Source organism: Plectropomus leopardus, chromosome 14 (assembly GCF_008729295.1).
Source record: "Plectropomus leopardus isolate mb chromosome 14, YSFRI_Pleo_2.0, whole genome shotgun sequence".
Taxonomy (NCBI): domain Eukaryota; kingdom Metazoa; phylum Chordata; class Actinopteri; order Perciformes; family Serranidae; genus Plectropomus; species Plectropomus leopardus.
The window spans coordinates 12,250,418-12,263,304 of record NC_056476.1 but is presented as its reverse complement, the minus strand read 5'-3'; the positions used below and the strand labels follow the sequence as shown (position 1 = coordinate 12,263,304).

The 12,887-nt window shown below is 44.9% G+C and overlaps 1 protein-coding gene across 5 annotated transcripts in view; it reads left to right on the top strand.

Moving 5' to 3' along the window:
- meis2a (Meis homeobox 2a) overlaps positions 1 to 12,887 on the top strand; it is an 89,689-nt gene that overhangs the window by 25,916 nt on the left and 50,886 nt on the right. For 4 of the 5 annotated variants that reach the window (XM_042500278.1, XM_042500275.1, XM_042500279.1 and 1 more), the window contains exon 9: positions 10,163 to 10,308. In XM_042500278.1, the coding sequence (XP_042356212.1) occupies positions 10,163 to 10,308 (146 nt within the window). The remainder of the gene's footprint in view (positions 1 to 10,162; positions 10,309 to 12,887) is intronic. The other variant, XM_042500276.1, reaches the window with a different exon arrangement.

Sequence of the window (12,887 nt, the reverse complement as noted above, 5' to 3'; positions counted from 1 at the left end):
TCAAAATAAAAGTTCTCTTCTACTTCACTGTTTTTATTTTTTGGGACAAATACACACGTTCTAAATATCAGGGTTCCCACAATAATTGAAAACTCATAGAATTAAACAATCACATTCTGCATTCCTGGAAAAATCATGGAATCAGTTTGCTGTCTGAGTTAATTTGTTACAGTAATCGTTAGTGAATAACCTTCAGCGTAATGTAACATAATGGAAAATTTATTTTCTTTAAGCTGTCGAGATAACATAGTTCTAATATGCGTTAGTGTGTACTGTTAACCATTAACATAAGCTCTACCTGACTCAAAATTATGCCAGTCAAATTGGATTTGGCTGTTTGACATGAATATTCAACAATTCATTTTGTTTTCCATATATAGTTTTAAAGTCAGTAAGGTCAGTGTAACAGCAGCAACCATTTTGTATAGTAAACAAGTTAACAGTGCTAATGACTTTTTTTTTCTGACACTAGATATCAAACAAAAGCCAGAGACTGTGTCATGTTAACTTGCTGTGATGAGCTGTAAACTCACCACCTCTTCACCTGAGGGTCCAGTCTCTCCCTCCGTGAAAGTCAAGAGCAGTCACACTGCAGCAAAATTTGGGGACCAAAACGTCCCCAGAAGTACACTGTACACAAAAAAAGACTTGACTTGAAGCAATCTCAGTTGACTGCCCCCCTGAAATCTATGTCTATGCAAAGCAGAAATACAACATTATTTCCATAATGTAGCATTAAGGGTTACAGCATGGAATCCAGAGCTGTGCACTCCAACCCCCCCGCCCCCCCGCCCCTGCCTCTGCTTCCTATAGAAAATGGTGAATGTGTGCCAGGGCCCAGTGGAGGACACTGGGCCCTGGTTATTGACTTGTAAAGGAGCCGGTAGGTGAGGGGTCTTGACAAGACATGAGCGTCTGACTCTCTTGTAAAGCTGTATCTGATTTCTCTGCTAGTTGGCTCCCCGGAGAGAGCCGCTCTACCCTCTGTTGATCAGACTCGCTCACTCACAGCTGTATGGAAAAACACGGCGATAAAAAGAATGAAAGAGTAGTTTTGTGAAAGCAGACACTTTCGCTTGTGTATGCCATGATTCCCTGTTAGGGTGAGAGTGTGAGCGAGGGAGGAGGGTGAAGGAAGCGAAGGAATCAGCAGCTGGGTGAAAGAGCTGTATCCAAGAGCACATGTAGTATTTTAGTCAGTATGCCAGAAATAAAAGCCTCTTCAGATGAATGTTTTGGTGAGTTGGACTATAATAAGTCAATAAGGGCATTTGCATTTGTGTAGGTGTGATAAAATAAAAATAACAGAATTGTATCCGCAAAAGGGCAGACAAAGCAAGTATCAGCTAAGCCAGCTCCTCACTCCTCGCAGATCTGACTAATTTATGAGGGTAAACTGCGCTGACAGAGAGAGAGAGATGCAGGTGGAGGGGAGGAAGTTTTCATTGACTCTCCAGAGCAGGCCAAGCCAAAGCCCCACAGGGATCTCGCTCAGTTTGAACTTTATCAGGGGCTACGCTTAATCAATACGCTATCGGAAAAAGAATTAATTACTAAAGCAGAATAAAACAGCTGCATTTTAAACCAAGGATTCATCAATTCTGTAATCTCTTGGTTACAGCTCAGGTGTCAGGAGGATCATTTCAGCTCCATGTAATGAGGAACTGTGGGAGTTTACCCCAGCCCTCCGCTGTCCTCCTCCTCCTTTCTGACCCCCCCTACCTTCCAACCAACACCCTCTACCTCCTCCTAAAGACATTTTCTATCCCTTCTTTTCCTCATTTCATTTCCTACCTTCTCAGCTGTTTGTCATCTACTGACAGTCTTCTCTTTTTTTCACACTTTCCCCTCTTCCTTTGCCCCTTTCCTTAATAAACCAACTGTATTCTGCTCTCACCCCCCCCACCCCCACCCCCCCATCCTGCTACATTCCCTTCCCACCAAATTCCTGTCTTTGCGGGGATGGGACGAAGGGGTATTAAACTTGAAATCTCTGGTGCGAACGCTGACTGGAACGGGACATTCCCGCTGCTGCAGCCATCAAGCCGGACATTCCTCCGCTCAGGCTGGGACACCGCTGGCTTTGCATAAAGAGAAGTGCATAAGGGATGGGGGAAGTTGGTACAGGGTGTAAAAAACAAGCCATAATTCTAAAATAGTTTTTAAAAAAAAGAAAATTTTGGAATACTTTATTTTTCATTTTCCAGGTAGTAGATTACATGTAAACAAGATACAAAACCACCTCTACTCCCCATAGAGGCTCCAAAAAGACAAAAACAAAATAAGGAAAAAGAAAAACAGACAGGGACATCCCATTCCAGTTTGCAAGTAATAACTATGTGTATATGTTTTTGAATACAGTATAACCATATTCACATACATCTGTCTAAATACTGTGGATACCAGTAGGTAAATAGCACATTCAACAAAAGTGAATGTTTCCCATAAATTCTATAGAAGAACTCCAGATTAAGAAGTTCTTGCAGCCTTTACATACTTTATATCAGTTTTTCTAAAGACAGAAAAGAGAAAACTTTGTTTAACCACAGTAAGGATGATGGAGCTTTTTTTGACTTCCAGTTAAAAGAGTAAGTCTGTGAGCCTCCAATGAGGCAATCACTATAGCATTTGCCTGCAGAGTTGTGACCTTGTAATTTGGGGGTGGGATATAAATATATATTTTTTGTCTATAAACTTAATGGAGTGTGACAATCAAAGGAGAGGATTGGTTGAAAGGAAATGAATGGCGTATGGTAAACTGGGACAGCAGTGGAAGTATCCCTCGTGTCACAATAACCTTGGTCGCGCTGTTGCCACGACCACTGCCATCCAGCCCTTGACCCCAGCCCAAAGCCTGTAAACGGACTGTCCTTGACTCCCCCATAATGGGGGATTTCAAGGCAGGTTGAGAAGGGGTTATGGGTGATGAATTGGGTTTTTAGTGAGCTCATTAGGAAGCCAAACAGAGTTTAGACTGGCGGAGCGGGGCAGCAGCGCAGTAATCAGTTCTGCTCGCTTTGTTCCCTGCCTCCAGGACATTTGTGTGAAAAAAAGAGAGTGAGGAGAAAAAAAAACTTCATGGCATTTGGCTGATGAGAGGGCTGCTGAGCAGAGGCTACAATCTGATGGTTGACTTGTTGATTTATAAACCTTTTAATCCATTTGCTCTACCACCCCCCCCCCCCCCCCCAGCTCTGTGTAGAAACCCCCATCTCTGCAAAACTTTGATGCCACTGTCCATCAGGTGTGGCAAAGATGTCTGCAATAAATCCAACTCGTCCTCTTCTCTCCATATCAAAACCGGGAGTTTGTTTGTTTGGTTTGAAATTGTAATTGAGGGTAGAGAATCACCGCTGATGCTGTTGTCATACATTGCCTCAAACAGCTTAAGCTACTCTGAATCACGAAACCGCACTCTGTTCAAACTGGCAACCAGCACAGAGCTGCTCTTTCTGGTGGTTTAGGTGGAACACTTTGATATGCAATATTTCCTAGCAGGGACTGTAAAGCCATTTCTTCACTAGCAGATGGATGCATACGATGCATTTGCGTGCTCTCCATCTCTGTTTTCTTTCGCTTTTGTCTCGTCTCTTTATTCTCTGCTTTCACTGCATTATCATTCCAAAGTGGAGCAACTTAGTCATTTTTACAAAGCAGAAAGTGTGGAAGCAGCTTGTTTTACTAATGATCATGCTTGTTTCAATTCAACATAGCCTTGCTTCCTTTTGGGAAATACCTATTCTTTAATATTTAATGCAGCATCAAACTGTAGGTATGCTTCTCTGTGGGCACCCGGCCCTGCTTTTCTGTTGTAACAATGGTAATTTATAGGGGGAGTAGAGTCAGTATGTGCAGTTTTAACCACTAAGATTAGCTCCGTAAAGGGAAGAAAGGAGGAGAAAGTCTGGGCAGAGAGAAATAAGGTTTGGACAGGTGCATTGGCAGGTTTGTACATTTGTTTATCAGGAAACAAGGGATGAACCGCCATTACCTGTGAGACCAATTAGCCCCATTCGATTTGGAATTTCAGGGGAAGAGCAGCGGCAGTGTTGGAGTGTGGAGGGAAGCGGGGTGGAGTTGTCAGGGAGGCAGAGAGTGTGAAATGTCTGGTGGAGACCCAAAGCCCTTCATTAGCCACTGATCCCTGTCTGCTGAGTGAGGAGCAGTCATGGGCATCACAGCTCCCTTTTAGTTCCCCCCAAAAAGGAGCGGGGTGCGGGGGTGGAGGGTAGCTCCCCCATCCCCTGCAATTTAGCCCTTTGCCATTCATGCAAATTGGGTCCTGACATCTGCAACAGCCTGCCTCCTTTCTTTTATACATCTTTATTCCATCTCTTTTCTTTGGCTCCCTTTTTCCTCCTCAAATAAAGCCCCCTTTAGACGGCGGAGTCTTGTCTCAGCTGCATCCATTTACTCCACATCTGTGTGAAGAGAAGCACTTTTCTGCGTCTTCATATACACATATGTACAGAACAATAAAATCAAGATCTCAGGAGGCATAAACAGCCATAGCACAACCCTAAAAGTCCTAATTTATGATGTAATAAGAAAATAGTTGTTGCAGGTAAAAGGTTAATCACACCAATAATAAGTTCAGTTTAAAGCCTTGGACCCAGTGCTAAATTTTCGGGTTTTGGCAGATGATAATCTTGTGAAAAGATCAAGAGAGTTCTAGGCAGTGACTCTGGAGAAAAGGCAGTAACCAGGCAGCGTACCCCCCCTCCTCCCTCTCTCTTCTGGACGAACTACTCTTCTTTGGCTCCAGGGGAGAAGCTGAAAGGGGAGGGTGGCTTTGCTCCAGCCCTTATTTTGGGTTAAAAGGTAAAATAGCCTAACTGGCTGTTAAAAACAAGTTTTACCTCCAACCCCTCCACCCTCACCCCTCCCCTCTCGTTCTCTCCGCTGCCTCCTCTTCAACCTCGCCCTCTATGGTAGGGATGTGCACAGTGGGGTCAACGCCGTGCCTGTGAGAGGAGAGAGGCCTTGTATCGGTGGAGAGGCGATAGTTATCTGCAGCATTCCAGGGATGACAGAGAGATATCTGCCTGATGGCAGGGTTAGGGGGCTTAGAGAAGGGGCGGAGAAGGGAGGGGAGGTACAGGAGTTGTTGAGCAACTACCCCCTCACCACCACCTCCCTCCTTCCTTCCCTCCCTGCCTTTCTTACTGCCTGACTGCCTCGCTTCCCCACACATAGAAAAAAAACCCATCTAATTAGAAGCTCTTATTCCACTTCATTTAAGGGAACACTTAATGATGTGTTTTTGGGGGGAGACAACTACACATTACTTCTCATGCAAAAGGAACCACTCAGTCGTTGCACTCAGGATGCAGATACAGCTGTGTTTGAGATGGAGGTTTGTCCTAATTTCTCTCGGGTGTCATGTCCATTGGAGGAGAGAGGAAAAACGTGGCAGTCCTCTCTCCTTCACCTTTAGCCGGTGTCCTGGTGGTAACAGGCGGGGCGGTAAAGGAGGAGGCGAGTAGTGACATCTGAGTTTGGCAGGGGAGACTTGCTGAAGGAGAGAGTTTGTTGTAATTGCTCTGACAGGTTTTAGGGCTGTTAATGACTCCGGCCTGAGCGCTACCAATTTGTCAGCATGCTTGCTGTTTACTAAGCTGTTGTTTTATGGTCCAGTGCAAGGGGCTGTTGCTTGTTTAAGCACAGATCAGGAAATAATCAGCGTAAAACACTGGCTGCAGTGGTGCAGCCACACTAAAACAGTTCCGTTTAGAGCCCTCATCTACTGTATGGATCTGAATGAGCGCAGTAAACCATATGGCGTGTGGTCACACAAGGACAGACTGATGGGTACTGCTAGAAATTGGACACTCAAGTGTGTGTTTTATCATTAAAGGGATTATGTTCTACTCGTTAGCGCTCGTCTATGTCGTATGTAAGCATATTGCTAGCATGCGGTTATAGCCTGCAGACCTGTAATCCCCAGTCGGCGCAGAGCAACAAGAGGGCCGGCCATTCCGCTAGTGTGAATAGAGCCTCTACGTGTTTGTGTGACTGTGTGTGCGTCAAGAGCATGTGGTCCCAGAGCCGGCAAAGACCCCTTCGTAAATCCAGAGTAAATAAAAGGGGTAACCAGACGGACAAAAGAGGAGCCCCCACTGCTTCTCTCATTCGCTGCCATTTGGGGGGGACTGAATGTGCTAAACGCCGCTTATGTTGGCTGAAAAGTTGAGGAGAAAAAGAGGGAAAAGGGAGGCTCTAAATCCCCCTCTTCTTTTCTCTTCATTCTCCGCGGCCAAGCCTGCAGGGCTAGAGGTGGTGTAATAGGAGGGTGTTGGAGAGAGGGGGGGTCACTATGGCGTGCTAAGGTAGAGGAGGCCAAAGGAGCCTCCTGCTACAACAAACCCTCTTAGCTTCTGTTCCCCGTCTTCTCCTCTTTTCTTCTGCTCGTGAGTTTCCCCTCTTCTCCTCATTTGGGTGGGTGAACATGCCTGACTAGTTTGGGCTGACAGGGGGTGTGGGGGGTCTGTTGTAATTAGTCACTTTAACCACAGCTTCCATAAGCCACTGCCTCTACACTCTTGCTTCATTACCCTGAAACAAACGCAGGGGCCTCCCAGCGCAAAATCACCGCACAGCCTTTAGAATAATACACACACAACATCTAAAGCTTGTCTGGAGGCTTTTCAGAAGGTGTATTAATAGTACAGGGACCAATAAGTGTGGAGTGTTATTTGATAACTAACCATGGCTGGGTTTGAATGTTTTCCAACTATTGACAAGCCATTATTCATTCATGCACGGATATATCGGAATGGTAGAGGAGCGAGGGCGCACTGATAGAGCCACAATACTCGCAGCTATATCCATAATGCTAGACCTCAGTGGCTCCCTGAGGGCCAGGGTGCCTCCTAGACATGATGCATGATCTCTAGCGTCATTAGGACTCCCCTGAATTTCCCCCTTAACTCTCAGCGCACACTGTAGGACACTTTGTGCCGGAGCAGTTCTTTGTGCGCCGAATCCTGAAGCGACCCTGAATGTGCCGACATTAGATAAGCAGAGTTGCAGTGTGTTTACAGTCCTTTCCCAACCCGTTAATGAGCTCAGCCCTGAGACCAATTTACTCACAGGGAGATATATCTGAATGCATTTTTAATAACCACCCACTGGTGATGAGAGAGGGGGAATGTATGTGAGCGTAATGTGCTCTTGGACTTGGCGCTTGTTTGTTTGCTGGTGTTTTCATTCACTCTCTCGCCCTCATTGCGTCTGGTCATTGTCTTCCATCTCGCCTGATTACACCTTCTCGCTTTCTGTGCGCATGGAAATAGGCACAAACTTTCTTTGCGAGCACTTCAGGTCAAGATATTGATAGAGAGTGGGTGAGGGAGAGAGGAGGGAAGACAGACAGAGAGTGGAAGAGAGGAGGGAAGGGGGGGGGGCTGTCTTTTTTGCCGTCTCCAAGGGCGCTGCTTTTCCAAAAGTGCCTGGGGCTACACTCCAGCACCTCGGCTCCCCTAGGCCTTTCGGCTGCCTCCTAATAGCCAACCCCCATCTGTGTCACATGGCCAGATGATGGGACGCTTCCCCCTGCTCTGCCCTGCACTTTTTTTTCTTTCCCTTTCCTCATTTTTTTCAGAGTGCACATCCACACAGGTTAGAATGGCAGAGTTGCCAAGGAACAGTCAGAAGCCATTAGCGTTTGGGACAATTTGCCCTGCAGCGTTCCTTCTCTCGCTCATAAGAAAGGAGTGGGGGTGGATGCAAAGCACCAGCTCTCCTTTAGATGTAATGAGATTGTGCAAGTTGGGTCTTCTTTATTCTTTTTCTACTCCTTCTTTTCTTCCCCCTGCTTTGTCGTGTTCCTCCTCTTTGTTTCTTTTCACCTTCTGTCCACACTTGATTTTGCTATATTCTCAAATTAGGAATGCACATATTTCTGCACTGTTAATACTGAGCACAAAATGTGAACACCTCATGACAGTATCCGTGCACATGTGAGAGAAAGACAGAGAGAGGAGCTGAAAGCCTTGGAGTCTGGTTTCACCCTCGCGGGCTAGGGCAGGAGGCAGCGAGCATGCTGGGTAATGAAGTGACAGGTCAGTCTGTAAATACGCACGGGTCGCCCTGGCCCTGGCCAGGGGGGAGGCTATCGCATTGCAGTGAAAATGGAAACGTCAATAAAATTAATCTGCCAGCCTTTTGGCCACTGTGTGGTTCCATTGGATGAGCCTGACTGCTCACAGCAGGAGAGGGGATTTGGAGGACTAGCTCGAAAATCAACACAAAACCTAGCGGCACACAAACAAACAGCCAAACTGTGTATCAACATTATTCAGTGGAGCTCAAAAGCGGAGAAACAAGGAGAGGGTGGTTAAAATTCACAGCTCACTAGTTGTTGTTATTGAAGTTTGGAAAGCAAACTGGGGGAGTTCGACTTGACTTCCGTCTGGGTTGCATTTCTCAGGAAGCCCCCTCACAGTCAGGGTAGGGCTATGGCCAGACTAAAGTTTATTGTTTTAGGCTTTCCTGAACAAGGATTCGTACTTAGCCTGGGATTTACGGCATTTGCCACTAATGAATGCCCATTCTACAATTACAACACCCCTATGTCCCCATTCCCATATGTCCTTCAGAGGGGTTGTTGCTTCTTTAACTTCACACAGGGAGCGCAAAGTCGGCACTTCTCTGTTTTCCTCTTTCGTGTGGCTCTGTGCTAATGATGTGGAAGGAAAACACTGTGCACAGAAAAGAGAGACAGAGAGAGAGAGAGAGGGAGAAGAAGAAAGAGAGGGGAAAAACAAGGGGGGAGGAAAAAGAAAGTGGGGAAAGTAGTCAGAAGTGAGGGCCCCTGCTGTCCTTGTATTCTTCATTTATTTTGCATTTGATTACGCCACCAGTCGGATCCTTTTTCTTTCCCCCTTTTTAATGTTATTAGTTCAAATATTTATGCGAGATTAAGGCGTGTATAGGTGGCTGTGATTGATGCCTCCCCAAAAACAGGAGGACATGCGAGTCTGAATTTTGAGAACGTCAGGGTCCTTCTCTGCCTTAGTGGAGGAGTTTTTCAGATACATAATTTAGATGCCCTCAAGGAAGGCTTTCAAGGCATTTGTGCCCGGGGGCAAGAAAAAATAACTATGACTGTTAAAAGTAAATCATTTTTGCTAATGCACAATTAATGCTGGGGCAAGAGGAACAAGAAAAGGCACGGGACAAAGATGGAAACTTCGATTTAAAGGAGAAATCGTGCCTGGGTTATGTGCATGTTTTTTCCTCTTGAAATCAAACGCTGACGGACATTAATGCAGGCGAAGCCGCCGCTGGCCTGCCCTCCTATTAATTGTGCATTAGCAAAAAAAAAAAAGGTGGGTTGCTGCGAGGGAAGCAAGTGGGAGAGGAGAGATTAGGGGCTTGGGGAGGAGGTGGAGGTGGGGGGGGCAGACGAGTCCATTATGTGCATCGAAGTGCAACAATGAACCACCCCAAATCACATCCCCACTTTCATGCGTCTCAACTGGATGCCGTGAATGATCAACTCCTCTGAGTTTTGTTTGTGTGTCTGTGCACGCAACATGAATGCATGAATCTACTGTACATGTCTGCATAACTCCATCCTGTCCCCTTTGGCTCTCTTCAAAAGATGAAAAAAAATGCTCTATATTATGTCAAGCATGCAAATTTAATTGAATTAATGACATGAGTCCGAGCCTCTACTGTATTTGAAGGCTCCTTGTCCTTTTTTTTTGTCATCTCGCTCCATTTTTTTTCTTTCCTCCTCCTCCTACTGTAGAACTGGAATGAGAAACCTAGTGTTTCAGCGTCCAACCATAACATTAGAGTCATTAACCCCTATTCCCCTCTCCCGTGCTCTGGGGTATAGAACAACTCAGCTAGGCCTCTGTGTAAACCCCTCACTCGCTGTACGGGCCTTGGTCTAAGGCCATGTAAATCCCCCCACCTCCATATCTTCACTACACAAGACTAGCTTTGCTGCGGCGATTCTCTAGGCCTCAGCGCAGTGCTTTTGGATTCTTTCATATCTGTGGTATTTGTCCATTTATCCATTTTTCATGAGCCTTAAACTTAGCTTTGACAGCCTGTGCTTTCTGTTTCAGCTCTGAGAATTTTTTTGGATTTTTGTATTGTGTTCTGAGTCAGTGGGATGTTATTTAACCCGGGTTTGGTTTCCGTCTAGGAGATGGCTTAGACAACAGCGTTGCATCGCCTGGCACAGGAGATGACGATGATCCAGACAAGGATAAGAAGAGGCAGAAAAAGCGGGGCATTTTCCCCAAGGTGGCCACTAATATCATGAGGGCGTGGCTGTTCCAGCATCTCACGGTAAGCAGGCCTTTTTTTTTTAGATACACATGTATGAGAACATGGAAGAAACACACACACACATACACGCAGCTGTCACATAGTCGTTACTGAGGAAGCCAGGCAGTGAGTGACAGCAGCGCTGTGATGCTCACCTGTCAGCCACCTGTCAGACGGACACAGTGACCAGGTCAATCTAATCAGTTTGGACTGTTTACTCTGCTCAGCACACTCTGAGCAAGAGGGGAGACGACCCAGCAATCCATGACATTCACTCCAATATGAGATGCGCTGTTTGTTTGGCCTGAGGAGTGTTTTTTTTTCTGAGGTAGATTAAGAGAAGGAGTGGTAGTTAGCGGAGAGTGATTGTGAGTGTAAAAGTGTTATATCGGCTGATTTTTTAAAAACTCTGATCACTTGAACTTAAACATAATTTTGTTATTTTCACTGTAAGTCCTGTGTAGGTGTAGAGATGGTTATGGGTACAAATTTGACAGCTGTATCACATCTTTAAAATTGCATTTTTAATCTATTCACCTTTTGATCCATTTCACATTTTATAATCCAGTTGACTTGGTGACATTCTCGCTTATGTTTGAGGTTGAGATGCTAATATATTTTTCCTCCATAGCTGAGAGGAAATTGTTTGTTTGCCAAACAGTTCAATCAGACAGCTCTGACATTGACTCATCCACTTCGCTAAACACAGTGATGCTGCACGGCTGGGATTAAATATTCAAATGCCACAGTGATTCAAACATACTTGGTAAAATGATGAAACACTCTTTAGCGTAGCTGTTTTCTGTACATGTCAGTCTTCTTTTTTGGTCTGTCTGTGTGTGTTTGTGTCATGTATAAAGGGAGTGGACCACATGTCCCACCACCCTCGCTAATGTCAGGACATTATCAGAACATCAGGCTGTATTGATTTTGCAACACAGGTCAGATTTCAGGAGGAGGTGGCAGGACACATAAGCTGCTCTCAGAGCACGTGGCTCCCTGTCCCAGAGATGGAGGGACAATGGGGGGGTAAAAGAGAGAAAGTAGAAGAGACTTATGGATCATCCACACATTTAAGAGGGTCAGGTGGCCCCTGTGCACCCTGTACCCCTTCCCTCTCCTCACCAGTGCCAACCCCCTGCCCTGTACCCTGATTACCTAACCAAAAGCCCAAGTAATGTGTGGCCAGCAAATACGGCCTAATTGAAAGGGCTGTAAATCCATTACATATTGGTCAGGGATAATCAGGAGTGCTTTAATCACTTTTATCTATTCAGGAGCAGTGAAGCTGCAACAGCAAAGCCCTGAGCCTCGCAGGCCTTAGCGGCTCCACCACGCCAGTCTGCATGCTTATTATTCTCATCATTATCAAAATGACTTCACAGCTGTTCACAGCTCCATCGCTCTCTGACTGGAGACCTCTCACCAAATCATGCAGACCAGGTTTCATTCAGAGGCTGATTCAAAGGAGGTGGATGAACTTTTTTTAAATTACTATTATTATTATTATTTAAGAGAATTTTTTTCCTCTCCTGAGCCTGGACTAGGATGTCATGTTTGTGTTTGAAGGGGAGGGACAGCAAAGGTTTTATTGAAGTAGAACTGACTCTTTTCGTATATTTAGAGAATAATATGCATGTATGTGTGCGTTCATATATGCATGCAAAAAAAACCCATGACCTGTATGTTTTGTAGCTTCGATCTTTGCCATGGTAATAGACGTCCAAATCAGGATTTGAATGCACAACCCAAAAATCCCACATAGCCTATAAATTCGGACCTAGTAATACAACATTAATTATTATGCATCAACATTGGTTATTATTAGTTATTCAAGATAAGAACATTTACACTCAGAGATAGTTTTGTGACTCGAACTTGCTTATATCTAACGTCAGTCACCAGCAGCCCAGCACAGAAACTGGGACAGTTTGACCACACTTAATATGCTTAAAGATACGCCAGCAAGATGTGAAAAACCTCAAGCATCTGGAATAGTTTCAGAATTAACAAAGATGATCTCTAAAAACTCTCAAAGGAAACTTGCATATGCCAAATTCACAACAAGCTTGCAGGATTTCACACATTCATTTATTTGTGGCGGCCTGCCATGTGATTAAAACACCTGCTGCCACAAATAGATTTTCTATTTTTGGAGCTGGACTGTTTATTAGGAGCACTATCTGAGCATAAATACAGTTTTGATAATTATTGCATCACACTCTGCAGGGTGTACTCTGGGCACAGGTAAAGCAGCTGAACGTCAGACACATTAAAAGTGAAACCTAACCATTTATTCTGCTGTGTCTAAAAGATTGCATCCACTCGCAGCTGCTGCTCCTCTCATCCATTGATCTGATCAGATCATCTCTAAATGGATTATTCACTCTGCGAGTCACAGACTGCTGCTTGTTAAGCATTTTTATTCTAACTATTCTAGTTAATGTTAACCTACATGCTAACAAAGTGGCTGATTGTCACTTTGTTTTAGTTGCATCAACTGAAAACTGATGTTTCCAAAACGTCTGTAATTAATTTTGGCTATTTCTCACTGAAGCTTCCATGCCCAAAAACTGGTATTCAAAACAACGTGAACAACC